Source organism: Pipra filicauda, unplaced genomic scaffold, assembly GCF_003945595.2.
Source record: "Pipra filicauda isolate LSUMZ 115617 unplaced genomic scaffold, ASM394559v2 scaffold49_size4853605_pilon, whole genome shotgun sequence".
Lineage (NCBI taxonomy): Eukaryota > Metazoa > Chordata > Aves > Passeriformes > Pipridae > Pipra > Pipra filicauda.
The window spans coordinates 3,030,698-3,049,498 of record NW_024104642.1 but is presented as its reverse complement, the minus strand read 5'-3'; the positions used below and the strand labels follow the sequence as shown (position 1 = coordinate 3,049,498).

General features: G+C 43.3%; 1 protein-coding gene across 1 annotated transcript in view; it reads right to left on the bottom strand.

Moving 5' to 3' along the window:
• The window catches only part of GMPR (guanosine monophosphate reductase), a 43,874-nt gene extending 25,330 nt beyond the window's left edge, over nt 1–18,544 (bottom strand). The window contains exons 1-6 of the mRNA XM_027745060.2: nt 18,097–18,544; nt 13,713–13,832; nt 13,006–13,089; nt 11,236–11,409; nt 2,493–2,574; nt 264–370 (exon numbers count right to left, since the gene is read on the bottom strand). Coding sequence (XP_027600861.1) covers nt 264–370; nt 2,493–2,574; nt 11,236–11,409; nt 13,006–13,089; nt 13,713–13,832; nt 18,097–18,183 — 654 coding nt within the window. The 5' untranslated portion in view covers nt 18,184–18,544. The remainder of the gene's footprint in view (nt 1–263; nt 371–2,492; nt 2,575–11,235; nt 11,410–13,005; nt 13,090–13,712; nt 13,833–18,096) is intronic.
• Nucleotides 18,545–18,801: the final 257 nt, after the last annotated feature.

Here is an 18,801-nt window from a genome sequence, read left to right as displayed (position 1 = left end):
TTCCAATAACAGTTTACTCTGTTCAGAGAGCAAGAAGCAGATTTCCAAAGGCACAAACAGGAGTGAGGTGACCATGTCTTTTTAGCATTAAAGGGAGTCAGTTTCTTTACATCTAGACCACCACTGACTATCCTAGGAGCTACTGCAGGGATCAACTGGACAGAAGGATAGCCTTTTAACATGCAAGGTACTAGACTGTCTGATTCTCCTATTCCACAACGATTTGCACTGTGGGAATCTGAGAGTAGATGATAGTTACTTACAGAGATGATATGTCCTTTCAAGCCATGTGCTGAGTCTGCACACTCAATAACAGCACTTAGCTGTGGATAGCCCACCCCTGTCTTAATCCGAGTGGTACATACAGAACCTAGACAAGAGAATGAGAGGAATAAACACAGCCCATTAGGATGACAGAAGAGATACAGAAAAAATGTGTTTCTACCGGTATTGTTTTTCTCTCAAGAAGTCACTATTGCCAATGCTGGTTTCTCACAGATAAAAGGAACACACAGAGGAACTTGAATTTTGAAATGCTATCAATACCACTTCATGGGAGCTGTGATTGAGGAGACCAATATCCCCCTTTCTTCTGCAGGGCAAGTCCCAGTTTAGGTCTCATCGGTAATGTTTCTCAGTGAGGGAATTACTGCATCACAAGAAAGTAAATCTGACAGAGGAGCCTGTAGGGAAGGGGGCAAAAGGACCAGAGTCACAACCCATGAGATTCAGAAGCAATATTTAATACTTGAGTATTTCTTCCAACAAATATTTCTATCTCTTTTCTACATGTTTGTAAAAATAATTCTCAAGGAAAATCTGTACTTCTCTTTTTTATGATGATTTTCCTCAAGGGAGAGAAACTCCTCTTCTGGCTAATACTTAAAGTAGAAATATTTGGTTGATTGCAGTATTTGGGAATATAAAAAAACCTCAGCATATAGCATTTATAAAGTGAGATAAGTAGTCATCAGAAAGCAGTAACATGGCTATAGATCTTTTGGAATACCTTCTCTATTTTTCTCCTCAAATTAAAAGTCAAAATGAGGACTGCTTTTTGCCAGCCTAGGTCCTATAATTTAGAGTAACAAGAATTTAAAATCAGATTCTAAACCAAATGCAGTAAATCTGGATCCCTTCACCCAGCTGATATCCACGTATACTCAAGCCACCAGTAAAGTAAAAGTTCCCAAAGATCCTGCAAAGAACTGACAAAGTGAAAACAGCAAGAAGAATTCCTGCAAAGTAGGAAGAAAATTAGTTTCACTATAGTCTCCACAGGGCATGTACTTTATAGTGTATGTAATGCTTTATGATAAATCACTGCCATTTTCAACAGGATGGACCATTATCTGGAAAAGAGCCTCAAGACCTGAGGGAGGAACATTTGTTACTTATGGGTTTGGGTAGTCAACTTGTAGAGACCTGCTCAGGAAGATCTCCAGGGAGGATTATACGGCGTTTACTCATATTGCTGTGTTTGAGGCTACAAACTATAATTATGCTTCTTTTAAATCTAAATTTGCCTGTGACAATTACACCATGACATCTCCATTGTTTATTCATCATGTGTTTTGCAGTACTTATTGTTTGCTGTCTTCCCAGGCAAAACTGCAACCTTTATTACATGATTTTCTCTGCTCAAGTTATCCATTCATGGACCTTGAACTATTTGGCATTGCAGAGTAAACAATCTGTCTGCGCTGCACTGGCCATACTGTCAGTGGCATTTCTGTTAGCCACTTTAAAATCTAGCCCACATATGGTGACTCCAGCTGCAGTCTATGAAAAAACACATGAAGAAAGGCATGGGAAGGGGAAAAAAACCAAAGGAAAGAATATGACAGTGTATGCCAGAAAACAATATTAGGGAAGAGAAGATAGGAAAAACACTATAAGAAGTTTAGGGTCCCCTCATTTATCCACGAGAATGTTAGAGTGATAGATAGCATATAAGTGCATTAATGTAAATTTTAGCTCCCAGGCAATAATAACATGTAGAGGCAATGTTATCCATACTTTACAATTAATGCCATTTCATCTTTGAAGACACTGACAAGATGGGCAACGTCAGCTTCACAGAACACAAATCATAAAACTATTTAGAAACCCATCTTTCCTTGATAGAAGTGGATACCTGAACACAGTATCCTTTGAGTTTTAGCTGGGATGACAGCCTCTTTTCAACAGGCTAGAAAAGTGTTCCTAAACACAACACGTGTTATCAGTGATAACGTCAGGAGCTCAGACAGCTCAGTGCTTCCAATAATAAGCATCTTCACTGACTGAAGGTGCAATATGTAACACTTTGCAGTACAAAACACTAGCACCCTATCCACGTATTTCTTAAATATATTCTGTGCAAGGGCACTGGTGTTTTATTGACCTGAGTGGATCTAGGCATTCTAACAAGCAAGAAAACAGTATTATACATTGGTTCCATCCAGAAAACTCCTCCAATTGTTACCAAAAATCACCCTTATTTGACTTACCTGGTCCAATACCCACTTTAATAATATCTGCTCCGGAAAGAATAAGTTCTTCTACCATCTCTCCTGTCACTACATTGCCTGCCTAGACAGAAGGAACAAGATCACATGTATAGGAGATTTCAGGACTGCTGCAGGGAAGATTAATGACAATAATGTAAAGTTTTATTCAGAGCTTTTACAAGTTTAACTGTACAGAGTAAGGAAGAATATAGTTCACCATACTGCTCATTGCACACACCAGAGAGATTAAACCAATCATAAAGGTAAATTCTCAAGTCAAACAAATTTAATGATTGCTCCAGTAAACCCTGATTCTTAGGATCCCATTACGACATCCACTTTGTCGTCCATCCCTCTAGTCCTCACACAGAGGCTCTCAGCCACATCATCCCTAACCATACAGGCTATACTTCTCCCTTATATACAGTGCAACCAGTCCACCTCTCTTGCCCTGCTTATCTCTCCTAAACAGTCTGTAGCCCTCTATGCCGTTTGCCTACCTCACTTTGTGGGAAGATGTTCAGATCTTGTTTAAAATCCTGGAAAATCTCTTTTTCCTTTAGGATTGAGTATTTTGTGTACTGGAAGAGCAAGTAAGATACTATTCCTGTAATTTTGTACATTAGTGCCAAAATTGGTATGCATATGTAGACTATGTAAATAACACCATTTTTACCACATATATTCATTTGGTTGTGGTGATGCCAGAAGTGATAAAAGGGGTTTGGCTCTCTGTGCATGAACTTTGCAGAGATACAGAAAGCATCCTGTCTAGGCTGACATCTTCTTTTTTGAAAGAAGTTCTGAATTGGTTTGTGTTCTTTACCATATTTTTCCTTGCACTTCAATAGCTCTTTTCCTCCTTTGGCCTGCATCCTTGATACATTTGTTGAAAGAGATGGCAGCCCTCTCAGCCTTTGTCTTACTTCTTCTACTAATCTTCTTCTTTAGGCTCTCCCTGTACCTAATCAACTGCTTAGTCTTTGTTTGCCTTCATACCAGACTGACCTGAGGAATGAGAACTGTCCACAGGGTGGACGGTCCACGGGTAAGATCTCACCAGAGCTTTGCACGCTTGCCTTTTCTATGGAAGTACCTTGCCTGACACACAGGAAAACATTTGCCTGTGTCACACTGGTGGGTCATAGTCACCTTGTGATCTACTCATGCTTCCAGGAACATTGACCTACTCCAGTGTTTCCAAACTGTAGCAGAAACTCATGGCACTGACATTGTGTTACCTGTCATGTAGTAATATACCATGAGATATAGATCTTCCTGGTCCATGGATGCTGTGAAATCCAGAATATGAAGTGGACAAGTGGGATGTCACAACAAAGAAACCTACATTTCTTGAACAATGGTCTAAATTCAAAAGACCTGACTGTGAATGTCACTCTTTCATACATTTGCTGACATCAAAGCATGAATGGTCAAGCCTGAGAGATGTGTTAATGAGGCTTTCACCCATCAGAAGACTGCTGGAGTCCAGCTCCACACAGTCACAACCAGTAGATCTACCCCTTCACTGGCTGGATAAGCTGGATGAACATGAAGCTAATGGTGTCAACCTGGTCACTTTGGAAATGGGTGTTTCCTCCTAGGAAAGGAAATAACCACAACTGGCATTAACTGAGCTTCCACTTGGGATGTTTCCTTGATGAAAATACCAAATCGGCCCAGACATTGAAAAAGCTTCAAAAGCTGAAACACTGGTGGGTCAGTGCAATGCAGTTCATGGCACTGCTGCCTGTGGGGCTGTCTTACTCTCCAGCAGTGTGAATGGAGGTCACTGGGATTTTAAATTAATTCTGCAAGTATTTAGTAAAGAGGAAGGCTACTAATCGTGCTGTCAGTAAGGAGCTGGCTGGCCAGGTAGCCAATACTAAAAGGCAACTGTCTCTTTTACAGAGTCCCTACCTACACGCCTGTAGGGACTGAGGATTTTGCTTTTTATACATCCATCTGAAAACACCTGAGAATGTCAATGCAATGAAATTACTGATGACATTATTCACATACAAAGGAACTTTTTTTCCTTGAAACAACCTTTTAGCACACACTTATCAATTAGCTTGCAAAACTGGTGTAATAAGTGCAGAAAGCTACCAGTCTATGTCTATTCAGTTAAAGAAACATTTTCATGCAAGCGCAGTGAGACAACACAGGCCCTTTCATGTGTCCAAATGTGGATCTGATGGATCAGCAGTCAGAGTGAAGCTAGAGATTAATTCCCTTGCCAGGAGTGTCCTCCGTCCAAAAGACTTTCAGGAAAAAGACAGTCTTCAAGGAGCAAAGATTTCAAATGACATTTGAATCCTATTCAAAGAGGATTTATGAGCTAAAACCTATGCTTTGAGTTATGCTTGAAAACATACCGTTAGCCAGTACATTTTCAGACCATGTTCTCCTCTCTGCAAAGGGCTGCATAAAGCAAATGAATGCTGACATAGCACATCCTGAAATGACTCACTCTAGCTGTACTAATTGCATTCCCATACTCTGAGGGAACACTGTATGGGAATGCAATCCTGTAAATTGCACCCCACAATTTAAGAAGGATGTGAAAGGCTTTAAATGTGCCAGAGGAGGGTAACAAAACTGGCGACAAGGTGACAGGGCTGGAAGGTACATCCTGTGAGGAGTGGATGAGGACACTGGGTTTGTCTAGCTTGCAGAGAAGGTGCCTAAGGGGTGACCTCATTGCTCACTACAGCTTCCTGAGGAGGGGAAGTGCAGAGGGAGATGCTGACTTCTCCCTGGGATCCAGTGACAGGATAGATGGGAATGGCTCAAAGCTGCGTTCCTCAGGGGAGGTTCAGACTTGACATGAGGAATCAGTTCTTAACTGAAAGAGTGGACAAACACCGGAATAGGCTTCCTAGGGAGATGGTCAATGCCCCACACCTCTCAGTGTTTGGCTTCCTGGGCCCTGCCTCATACCCTTCTTGTAAACTGGAAGAATGTTGGCTAGCTTTTGGTCAGCAGAAATCTCCCCAGACTCCCAAGACCTTTGGTAGGTGATTGAGAGGGGTCCTGCTCAAATATCTCCTAGCTCCTTCAGTACTCTGGGATGAATCCCATGAGGCCCATCATCCCATCAGACATGTGTAAAACAAGTTTGGTTTCAATTTCAGCTCTGTGGCTTGTCTCATGTCTACAGCACGTTCCTAACTAGAAAAACTGCACAAAATAAATCTCCCTGAAACAGGAGTCTGGTTGCTCACATCTCCTGTTTTGCACTTGTACCATAATGGGCTATTCATTTGTGGAGATCTGAATTTAGGACCTAGAGATGTTACTACTGGACTTAGCAAGTGTTTGTAGAAGCGGTGATATGGGCAGAGTAGGAGGCAAATCCTAAAATCCTTACTTAGTATTTTCTTAGTTTTATTGAAACAAAACTCCTGCTGAAGTCAACAGGAGCTACCCAGGAAATGCTGGGTGAGGCTTATTCTCCACTTACTGATTTTTGGCTCCTATTTCACCACTTATTTATTTTTACTGAATTTTACTTCCCCCTTTTATTAGCCTGAAACAGCTGACAAGCTACCACCTGAAGCACTTAAAAAAACAGTGATACCGTAACGCAGCAATTTGCGGTCTGTGACACAGGAACACTTAACTTTGCTCAAACCAGCATGGTATTGATTAAAAATAAAATAAAATAGAAGAGTCAGGAAATAAAAAATATAAAATAGGTACAGTGTCTCTAGCTAAGTGCTGCTTCCTTTCTGCTCAGTGGTAATTTGTTATACTAAGTGCTGTAGCCTCCAAGGTGGGGTAACGGAGAGCATGCTGCCTACAGCATTAAGGAAGCAGTTTACATCTGGAAGGCAGATGACTCCCTGTGCTGCACCACAAACAGCACATTAAAACTCGGTGAAATACTGGAGCACGTGGAAAAGTGATGCATAAACAGGAATGAGTACGTATTCCACGAGATTTGGGATCAAATATGTATTTAACTTAAACAGCAGTGTCTTCTTATTAGCAGAGCGTAGAGGGCTGTCAAACTGTCTCTTTAGAAATGCTAACCAGACGTTTACTGTTAAGTTACTGCTAGAGAATGTTGGAACTGCATATGTTGATTCAAAATGCTCATTCTAGCAGGGAAAAGCACTTATGTCCCCAGCATACATTTTTTCCTGGAATGCATGTACACACATTAGCGATTTCTGTCTTTCTGAATCTGCAGATCCTTAACAAATTTTCAAGGAAGACATAGAGCTCTACATAGCAGACTTCAACCTGCCAGTTACAGGCTTGCTTCTTTTAGTACCTTTTGCAGACCTCAAAGAGCACAAAAAGACCACTGTGACAGAGGCACGGCTATCTGTGAAGAGGCCCTGGTATCACAGCTGAAGAACAGTGAAAGCTGTTTTCTCACATCCAGCTGAACTCTGCTTTCACTGAAACCAATGCTCGGTTTACCACTCATGCTAGTACGACAGCGAATAAAGGCAAAAGGGTTTTTGCCCTTTTACATCTTCAAGGTAAGGCCAGAATACTTGAACTGAAAAAAGATCTGAAAAGGTCAATATAAAAAGACTAGACTACAGAGATGAAACCCTCTTAAAATTAATTAAGAATATAAAGCAAGTAAAGCTATTGGAACTTGTACAAAGAAGTCACTACAGACAATGCATTTTGTAGTATATTTGCACAAGCAGTCAGGGAACATAGCAATTGGTGCAACCACTGTATATATATTTTGTGTATACTGAAAACCATGCTCATCTTAATGATGAGTCCATGTACCAATGCATTTCTAATCTGCTGCAGAACTGGTTTTCTTGAAAGAGATATAACCCAGTAATTACCTCACTGCTAATCTAACTTTGCTACCCTGTCAGTAAAATAACAGCACCAGTAACAACCAAAAGTCAGGTAAAGCACCATGCCTTCAAGTGGGGTCACTTGTTAGGGGCTACAAGAAATTACCCTGGCCGTGGGCCTGTTCCTATACAATCAGGGTGACATTCAGATGTACCATCACTCAGTGTGAGGTTTCATGTGAGTGCCACCCTAGATCATTCCAGCACTATCCAGGATGACTGAACTGTGGGTCAGTCCTGAGGGAAATCCTGGCCTCAGAAGAGTCATAAGGAGTTTCCCTACTGACTTTAATGAGATCAAGATTTCACCTAACAGGATTATAAAGACTACGGCTTCTCTGACAGGGATACAAAATCAGTGAACATAGTAGGGCAGAGCTTCTGAATTTCAGTCAGGCATTTGATACTGTGCCTCATAAAAGCCTGCTATAAATATCGACTCATACTGACTAAGACAGGAACACTGCTGCACTGATTGAAAGCTGCTGGCAAATGGCAATGGATCAAGCTGGGGAGAAGTGTCTGTGACAACAGTTCTCAAACTTTCTTCTTGTATCCTAGAGGAAAGCACAGTCTGTGCCTCGACGCTATCAGGAAGACGGCCAAAGGACACTTACCACCCACCAAAGCAAGGGGTGCTTTACCATCAGATGGAGGGATGATGCCCTTTGTGAGGCTGAGCCATACTTGGTGGGTGTTTGCACGCAGTATTGTAACAGACCCAAGACAGGCTCAGCAGCATCATTGTCTCCTACCCTGAGATCCCACCTGACCCCTGTTCTGATACTCCAGCCCTGGTGGACGTGCCATGACTGGATTTACTCTGCTGCATGTTCCGGAGATAAACTGGGAGCAGCCTGCATGGCTTTCTCTGACTGAATTCTGTCTCCACTAAGGCCCTGAGAAGTTCTTCTACTGACTCCAAGGGGGAGCAACAGTTTCTGGCTCCTGCTGTTTCCCTCTGCTGCTGCTTTTGCCGTTCTGCTTTCATCCTTCTCTGGCCCATATTTTGTTGGTGCTACTGTATCTGCAAGTGTGCTCCTGCCCCAGCCTTCTTCTTCCTGCCACACTCCCTGCTCCCCTCGGGCTTTCTTCTGTATAAAGAACAAAAAACACTACAAAAAGAAAACTTCTGGAAAAAAACTTGGCAAACCTTGCTGGCAAAAAACTCTTAGCTTTCTAAACCGAATTTCAGTGAGATGGAATAACCCTAACGTCTACAATTACACTACTAAATAAGGACTCTGTTTCCTGTAATATAAAGGCTCTGGCTCCGATTCTCCATCATGAATGTTGAATGAAATTTTTCTTTAGACTTCAGCAAGTGGGCACAACTGACGCACATGACAATGTGCAACAGCAAAACTCCCCAATGGACCATTACTCCTGATTCTTGGAGGCAGTCCTGCATTTGGGAGACCGTCAGAAGACTTGCTTCTTCCACCATTCTCAATCTAATGAGTGACGTAAGGCAAGTCACGTTGTACCTTTGTGCCCGTCTGTCTTCCCTTCCCTTTCTGTTCCATGGAGAAACTGATCTTCTTTGTAAATTAGTACAAAATGCAGGAATGAAAAAACTTTGTGTCAGAGCCAGGCAGAAGAAAATAAGGCAATGCGATTAGCAAAACCAGTGTTTAAAAAGACAAAAACATGCATTTGAAAGGTTGTTACACAAGAGACATCCTCCATCTGCACTGGAGTATTGGCCACATTAACCACAGCTGCTTTGCACATCACCTTTCAACCTCAGAGCTGAACCCATTACATGGCCCCTGGGAACACACATTCCGTGAGACCCAGGATTGAGTTACTGTTATGTATTGCATTGCAGCTGACTGTGGAATGAATGGTCATGCTGAGGAAAGCAAACAAGACAGCCTACAAGGTCTTGGAGATCACTTTCAGCTATGAGAAAGCTTCTTTATTTTTATACCTCCTATTTAACTGCTAATCCTTTTGTTTGAAAGCCACAACAGCAGAGAACATACTGCAGGCATAGCACAGAGACATCAGTCAGAACAGGTAGCAGCAGGACACATCTTCCAGAGTATCGTAAAAAGGAGCCTAGACCAGCTCCTGTATTTCAGCCAGGAATAGCTTTTAAAGTCAAGTCATTTGAAGGCAGGGTAGAGATGTCCATCCTTAGTTGAATCACAGGCTTTCAGGGACTGCACAGACTCTGGTGGCTTTGGAAAACTGAAGATTTTTGAACACCTCAAGTTGGTTAGTATGCTTTTAGGAATGGAAATTATTGCTATGCAGATGAAAAACATAAGCCATATTAAACCATGTTCAGAGAAAGGAACTACAATCAGACAAAGCAACTGAACAGGTCAGGGCTGTGTATGTGTTCAAGCAGGTGGTGCTCTCAGGACAATGAGAACCTTAGTCACAGAAGCAGAGACATTAGGAAGGTAGTTGAACAGACATGGGAGGTGGATGAGACTGGCTTAAGAACTCTGGTCTAAAATCTGGGCTTGAGACCTGACTTTGACATTGACCTCCTGTGTCTTCTGGGCAATTCATCTTGGTGGAGTTCCATCCTCAGACAGCAGAGTCAGCAGTCCGTGGGGAGGTGGAGGAGGGCATGACACACAATTTTCTTTCCACTGCTCATAGCGAAGATCGTTTTTTTTTAACTATGTGGTTTAAGCTCCCTCCCACAACTCTTCAAGTCAAAGACTCTGGAGTAATCATGTCACAGAGGAAAATACTTCAGATCCAAAGCAAGGAAACAGCCTCTTGCCTCACTGCAGTGAACATGAAGCAGGAAGCTCAAAAAGCCCACCTCTATCACTTCGTAGTTCCAAAATCTCTCTGAAGACATGGGAAATGGACATCCAAAGCTATGAGTGCATACCAAAATGTGTCTCTTGGTAACTTTGAAGGATGCCTATTCATTAGCCTATGATAACCCAGAATCCAACAGGTATTCTAGCCTACGTCCATTTTCCAATGCCACCATCATTCAGTGGCAAGAACACTGCCTTCCTTCAATACGGGAGAAAGAACGTGGTCTCCCCTGAGCTGCTGGAGCAAGTCATTCCCTATTAACCCCAGGCAGAATGTGCATTTATGACAATTTTTACTTCAATTTACTTTACGTGCAGCTTTGTGTCTGGCATGGAAAAGTGAGAAAATGTTGCCTAAACACAGGATTTTTTTGCTGTGCTGGCTTGAAGAAAGGCTGGTAGCCTCATTACGAATCTGCTGCTTGTTTGAGAATTTCTGCTATTCTCAAGGAACCAAATTCAGGCACATTTCTTTAAGGGCCCTGGGAAAGAAGCAGTAGCACTCTGCTGCAAGGAGTTCCATGTCAATGCAAACACTCTACTCCTAGTGCAAAAGGGCTGAAGGAAGCATGGCATTAGCACTGAGATGGGATATAATGCCACAGAAAGCACATGAAAAGTCCCAGCACTGACCATTTTACTCTCTGATAATCCCATTCACAACTGCACAACACCCCTACGATTCTTATCATGGGCAAGGATCAGTCTACATTCAGCTGTCTTCATAGTGATATAACAGACAAAAACAATCATTGACCTCAATTGGCCAGAACCATTGGCATATTCCCACAGCAAACCTCTGCTTGGAATCACCAAAATAAACCTACGCACTTTATGATTAGAGGTCTCATCTGGTGTGGGAAGGAGGACACGAGCAGGGAAAAAATTGGATCCACACAGCCTGCGATGCCAACATCAGACTGAGCACACACCGATAATTCCCACAGAAATTATCAGCAATGGAAGATGGACAATGCCAACTCATTATGAAACATCCTTCGTTCCTTCCCTTCCTTTTCTAGCTTCTGATGCCTACCAATCAAACTCTGGGTCCTGTTCCTGGACAGAATTCACAAACACACACACCCCTTCCACCCCTTCCTACACACTTACCATAATGGTGTGATGTGGGAACAGGGCACGGACACACTTCACAAACTCCACAAAGTGCTCTGAATAGCCATTTGCCACATCCAGGCAGATGTATCTGATAAGTGGAATGGCCTCTAGAATACTTTTTAACTTGTCCAAATCAGCTTTTCCACTACCTGAGCTTGCTGCTACATGCTAGAAAAAGACAGGGAAAACAAAATGGAGTAGTAGGTTGCAAAAACTGGGATAAACAGACACAATTCATATGCCTTTTTCTGCATAGTCATAGAAACTAGTGAAACTCACAACATATAATATGAAATAAATATCTTTCTGGGAATATCAATGTGTTATTTCTCTTTTGTTTAAAGTATATACGATAAAGGGAAATTAGCATTTTATCAGCTTTTCATTAACAAGTTGATTGTTATATAATCAGCTGAGGTGAACAAAGGTTCAGCTATGCTCATATTAAACAAGGAAGAAGCCCTAACTTGGTATATTTACAGAAAATCAGAGTGGCAAAATTTGGGGCACTGTCGAGAGAGTAAAATCTGTGTCTTTAAGTTCACCAAGCACTCCTTTGATCTACAGAATCACAGCATAGTTTTGTTTGGAAGGGACTTCTGGAGATTGTACAGTCCAATCCCCTTTCTCAAGCAGGGTCAGCTACCACTGAAAACAAGCAGATTGCTTCTTCCTTTGTCTTCCTATGAGTCCTTTCCAAAAGAAGAATAGTTTCCACAGCTGTTGGCCCACAAAGCCTCAGCAGAAATCCAAGGTCACAGAGCAAGTCAGTCTTTAATCACTAGGAGATCCTACTCCAGTCATTATGAACCACAAATAAGTTAAGTTAGACAGCATTCTGACACATGACATTCGTGGGACCACTTTCTACCCTGTAGTGGTATATAAGTAATCCAGACTCAGCTAAGTGGTAGGCTTGCTTTCAGACAATCCTGTAATCAATAGCCTCTATAATATAATTCTAAAATGTGCCACAGGTAAAGACAGAATACAGTTGTGTGATATTCTTTTCAGTACAGAAAAGGATTCAAAACTGCACTGAACTCTGAGGAGAAGGAGAGACAGCCAGGCATACTCTTATACTGCCTCTTCTGGTACAGAACACAGAAGAAATCTGGATATGAAGAAGTCATATGTTTAAATATAGTAAATAAATTTACCTGTTCTCTCTAATAGCTTAGGCTAGGACCCTGTGAACAAGTGGGGTAACACAGCCAGCAGTAGCACAGAGTGAACTCTGGCACAAGGAGGTAAGTGGAAGACACATATGTTCTGGCAACTTTCAATGCTCATCCCAACTTGGCCCCAGCACATGGGCCCCTCCAGTCCACAGGCTCCAGGCTCACTCGCACACCTGATAGCAAAGACTTTGCCCAGCACAAGGGTTTGCAGGGCCAGCTTGTGGCTGGGTTACTCAAACTTGTTCACATTTGTGCAGTACCACACTCCAAACAGCAACAGAAGCACAGCAGTTAGACCTACTCCCAAGTATTTCCTTCTTCTTTGTTCAGGATACTTCTCTGTTTCCATTCCAGGCATACATAAACTTTGCTTTTTCACATCTTAATATAAGCACTTTCATAATGGACTCACATAGCTATTCTTTTTAAATCAGGACAAGCCACTTCCCTTCATGAATTTAAGAACAGCAAATATCTTCATTCCCCAAAACCTCACTTGACAACAGTATTCCCAAGAGACTCCAGTGTATGTGAGTTCAGAACAAAGCAATAAACCATAATAATTTACAGTACAAAAATGTACCTCAAGGCATTCTGGGTGATTGGCAGCAAACAGTTTCCATTCTTCCAGAGAATAATGCTTGTGAATTGCAGTGAACATTGCATGCTAGCAAAAAACAAGAAAACTGATATTAATGTCCAAGTTAGTCATCTTTCCCTCAGCTGCAAAATAAGGCATTAGAAATTCCCCCTTTAAGTACAGGCTCATCCTGCTTGAAAGAAACAGTAAGAGTGAGTAACAGATCATGAAACTCCAAACACCTTCTCAAAGGCAACTTGGCATACTTGACCAACCTTTCAGAATCAGGTTTACGATGTGTTTCATGAAGCTATCATCAGTATTTTGAACGTGCTAGAGGCTAATTAACTTAGAAACTGCTACAGCTTGATCCAATAAACTACACTTTCAAAACCTGTCAGCTATTTTTTTTTCCTGGCAGGGAGCACAAATAGACCTCAGACACTAAGCTCTAGAAGATCCACCTGAAGCTGAGCTACATCCAAGATGGAAGTTTCCCAGCATGGAAGCATCTCCACTGAAACTATCTTATAGCAGGAGCCCTGTTTGTGGTAACTGTGTTGCTGTAAAAGCACAGCTGCCTTTTCCCATTCTGAATTTTAAACTCATGCCCCCCTGTTTTCCAACAAACTTAGCTGAAAATTAAAAAAGGCTGCTCACTGTCACCCAGCTGCTTCCCAACTGTTGCAGAAATGAGAGTCAAGACTTACTTTTGCCATAACCACGGCCATTTCAAATGTCCCCACAGTGTCCATGTTTGCCACTATAATGGGAATTCCTGTATACGTCTGCTTGGAGTTGCGGAAGGTGAACGTGCGCGTGAGGTCAACCTGCAACGAACAGACACACATTCTTTTAAGAAACTGATTGCAATCTAACGGGAATTTTGTCACAAATTTCAGATACAGCAAGTTTAGACACAGCTTTTTGATTTTCCTCACATCTCCTGTTCCTTCCATTCCACTATTACATCACTTAATTTATTTTCTTACAAATTCTGCCTTCCAAATATGAAGGAAAATATAAAATGTTTTCTCTGTTAAAGAGAGTTCTTTCTTATGAAAAAGAGAATCAAAATAAAAATAATAATAAAAAAAAGAAACAAGGCAGAAGTGTTTGGAAAGGAAAGAAAGGACAATGAGGACTGTGGATTGTTGTATCCAGAAGTAAAATCAGCTGTTTGTTTGGCTGCCTGAGAAACCCAAGTTGAAGTTCTAACTCCACACAAGTCAGAACTACAACTCCCTCTCTCACGGAGGACTTTGTCCCAGTCTTGAATGTAAATGACAATATAATAAAGCATGCTCTTACTTTTGGTCAGGGTTACCAGCACTCTGGTCACACAATATGAACAATCATACCTTGTCTTACTAAATCACGACGCTGCTAGTTTCTAAGTTAATGTTTTACAACTACATCCACTTTCACCTTCAAAGTTATTTCTTCTTCAGCATCTCCAAATTGTCATGATAACATCAGGCATTTTGTTCCTTACATTTGCAAGAGGTATTATCAGATTAGATCAGTTCCCACTGGACTACCTCACGTCTTGCAAAAGGGGGAAAATATGTAAAGGAGGGGGGAAGGAAAAAAAACCAGAAAAGAAAAGAAATGCACAACTCTAACATTTTATTTTAGTCTCTTTAGTAACAGTGAAAATAAAGGCTCTTTCACAGTTTTCAATACTCCTCACTGCAGCTTTAACCCAGGAACATTCAAAGACCTGAACCAAACTGAAATCCATCACCAGAAAGAAAGCAATATAAAAATTATAGGATTCTGATTATTTATTTACAACACATTTTGAGCATTGTCATACTGCAGACTACATTCTGATTAATATAGTCCAGGATCTATTACTGATTTGTTTAAGACAGAGAACGTGGTGCCTCAGTGATACACTGTAAATCAGGTTCTCATTTTATATAAGCTCATAAGGGAAGGGTCACTTTGGTGAACAAGCTAAGATATATAATGGAGATTCTCTCTTCTTCCCATTTACTATCAGAGAGGCCGAATTCTCCAGCCATCATGGATGACATAACACTCGTATGGGAATTTCAGCTATAGCTAACATTAGAAAATAGTACAAAGAAGGTAGGTATGAAATAAGTATGAAAATTTAATTTATCTTACTCCTTTTCAATGCAATTTATTAAGTAGAACCAAGGGGGGGGAAAAAGAGTATCTCACAACCAGTTCCACACAGATACCAGTACCAGAAGCACTGCATTACAGTTCTGCAAAGGAAAAACATCTTTTTCAAAGGAACTTTAGAGAGGAGTATGTTTAAAGAGAGTATGTTTTAAAAGTATACTTGTTTAAGGAAAGAAATAAGAGTATGTTTTAAAAAAAGACATCAAAATAGACAGCAAAATAGACACTCACAAAATGAGGCAAGAACATGCCTTGTAATTTTTTTAGTCTTTTACACCTTTAGCCTCTCCAATACCCCATAGCAATAAATACCAATGATGAGTTATATGTTGTATAAAAACTATGACCTTTGCTTGATGATTACATTTAGTGCTTCTTTTTGTTTTATGAGAGACAATATACAACCACTGCTCAGTTTCACCTTTTCCATTCCATTCCTCACTTCATGGCCTTCTAGTATATCCTCCACAACTGCTTCTTCTCCATACTGAATAATCCTAGTATGGTTAGGTTTTTCCGCAAAAGCTAACAAGTCTAACAGCTTTTCTTTAGTACAACTAATAGCACTTCTGATGGTCTTTTTGTCTCCTTCCTCAGTGGTAACAGCTAATCCATAGCTTACTGTTCTATACGTTACAATAAAATAACTTCTGACTCTGTGATTGCTCAACAACAGTAAAAGTTTCTTTAGAAAGAAAATAATTAAATGTATTTTATAACTTCTACCTAGACCTTTGACAGACAAAAGTACAAGGATCTTGACTGTTCTGTTAAAGCTCCCTGGACTTATTTGAATTGACAAATTTAAATTAAGGACTTCCTACAGGACACTTGTCTAGTGAACTTGTAATGGACAGCTCGCAGAAGTAAGCCCAGCAAAGAGAAGAATAGCAGGCTCCATGAGTACCAAGACCCCACAGACAGGTAATGCTTCTCCCACTCCAATCATTGTTTTAACCAATTTTGACACTTGAATCCAAGCATCAAATTTTCTGGTACCTTTTCAAAAAGAGAAAGCAACCATGGAAAATGAAGACTGTGCAAGGAATCAAAAATAAGTACCAACACAGCAAACCTACAAGATCGCCTCTCTAAGAAGCTGACTTAATCCTACTCCTTAAAAAGCTATCCTTGCGCAAAATGAGGCATTCACACCAGAGAAGCAGACACTTGCTGATATAAGCTTCAAAGCAGCAGCTTGCTGGGCAACAGGCACTGTTGTGTGCTGCCTCTGTTCCTCTGCCAGAACTATTTATTTATATTCTTGTTTTGAAGCAGACTGGGGCTGTCCATTTCGGATCTGGCTCTCACAGACTGTTTATCCCTGTTGCCACAGCCTCAGTGATGGTGTCCAATTTCTTAACCTTCATCAGTTTTCACTGACCCCATCATGACACACACTTTTTCTCATCTGAAATGTTTTAACAGTTCATCATAGCCACCCGTTACAACCCTGCCATATCAGCTCATGTTCCTCCTATCGTTTTCCCTTCCCAGCAGTCCTTCTTTCCACAGACTGCACACAGCTAAATATACAAAACACGGCACTTGAAGGAGCCATGTGCCACAAACTCGGTGGAGCATAGCTCCACCTGTTTGCCAGGCCAGCACAGTGAATTTTAAGGAGACACCCACAGGTCCCCAAACAAATGGCTGGAAGGTACCCACAGGCCTTATAAGCAGTAATTGCACACGATAAGGAGTCAGTTACTCAGCCGGGACACCGTTCTTTGTAAACTAAAAATTACTCACCAGAGATTACCTTTCTACTTAAAGAGCCTCTCTGATCTTACACCTCATAACGGCAAAAAAGTTTTGCTTAGTCGTTGTCCTCAAAATCCCTGGCCACAGTCCTCTAATAATCATAGTCTCCCCGATTCCCTTTCCCTTTCTACCTCAGTCTCTCTCTCTCACAACTCCACGTCCCCTAGAGAAAACCTTAATCCTCTTTTCATCCCCCAACACAACATAATTCCTTCTTTAGTCGAAGTAAATCCTTTGTTAACCTTGGGGTTACGTGGGGTAAACGAGAAGGCACCTTCGATCCTGAGACAGCCATCTTTTTTTGTGGAGGCAATCGATCCTCATGGAATTGATTTCCTGGGGTCTTTCCTGATCCCTGCTGAGAAATAATTACAGCACTGTTCTGACTAACAGTGGCCCCGGGCTAGCAGGAACAGAGACCCGGGCAGCCTCAGCAGCGGGGGGACCTTCGGGCTCTGCCCACGCAGATCCCTCGGGACTTAAGCCCAAGCGAGGGTGAAATGCACCCACCGCCCCAGGTTTGATGGGGTTTTCCTTAGTATGCCGCTTGATGGGAGCGCTCCATGATAGGATCCCACCCCGTGGCACCCTGCGCTCTGGGAAGCGCTCCCTAGCGTCTTCGCGGGTTTTTACTGCAATTATTTTTTAATAAGAGCAAGCACATGCGTTACTCGGTACCAGCACCGTCCTCAGTCCCCGAGGCTGAGGGTAGTACTGCCTGCCGGGCGCATCCCTTGCTTCTGCTGTGCCGGTAACCGGACACCCCCTGTCCTGGAGCGTCGCCGGTTCACGGCCGCCCCCTCCGAAACCGGAGGTCACCCCCCGCTCAGCGCCGCAGAGGCACCTGTTAAGAGCAAACAATCCCCCACAGCTCCCCTTATATTTCTACTTGAGGAGAAGGGGAGGACGGCGCGACACCGGCTTGCAGCGCCCGCCACCTCCGGCTGCGCCGGGGCCGCGGCGAGAGACGCCGCGGGCTCCGCAACCCCAGCCCCGTCCTCCTGGGAGCAGCGGCATCCCCGCGCCACGCAAAGGGCGTCTCGATCAGGGAGGGCACTGCTGCATGAGACCGGGGAAATAAAAAATAAAGCAGGGAGGGAAGGCGGGTTAAGGAAGTTAGGCGTTGAGAAGGGGGGGGGGAGGGGGAAGCATGCTGGGTTTGGATGCCCCCACCTCTGATCTGCTTTTGAGGCTGCTCCTTTTAGGTCTGAGCAGGACATCTTTAAAGTCCAGCTTGATGTCCGCGTCTACCCGGGGCATCTCGCTGGGGTGGCGGGGTGCGGGGGCCGGGACTCTCCTGGCGGCAGAGGCGGCGGCGGCAGTGGCGGCCCCGCTGCGCTGGCTGCGCTCCGCTGCACCGCGCCCCTGCAGAGCCGCGCCGAGCTGAGCCGCGCCGGCCAAAGCCCGCGGGCCCCGCACCGAGCGTATTTATAGGGCGCGGACACCGGGCCCCATCGCTTTATTAGGAGAGGGCTGTTTTTAGCCGGGCAGCCGGCCGGCCCCTGCCCCTTCTCCGGCCGCAGCCCCCCCGCCTCTCTGCCGGGCTGTGTGCGGTGGGGGGGCAGACGGGGACGCGGTGCCCGCCCGCAGCCGCCCCGTGCGGGGCGAGGCACCGACGGCACCGCGGCGGCCTTAAGGGCAAAGCAAGGGCAGAGGAAGTGGCGCCTCCATGTGACCGAGCGGGCGGCTTGTGCCGGGTGTGGGAGGCCGGCGGTGCTGATGCCGGTGCGGGGCTGATCGGACATCTTGGCCGCCCCCCGCTCCCACCGCCCCGGGTGTGGGCTGGCGGCGCTCCTCGGCGTTGTCACGGCTGCTGCAGCAAGGCCCAAAATGTTCTGCCTCCAGGCATATAAAAAGGCAGCACTTACTCTTCCTCGT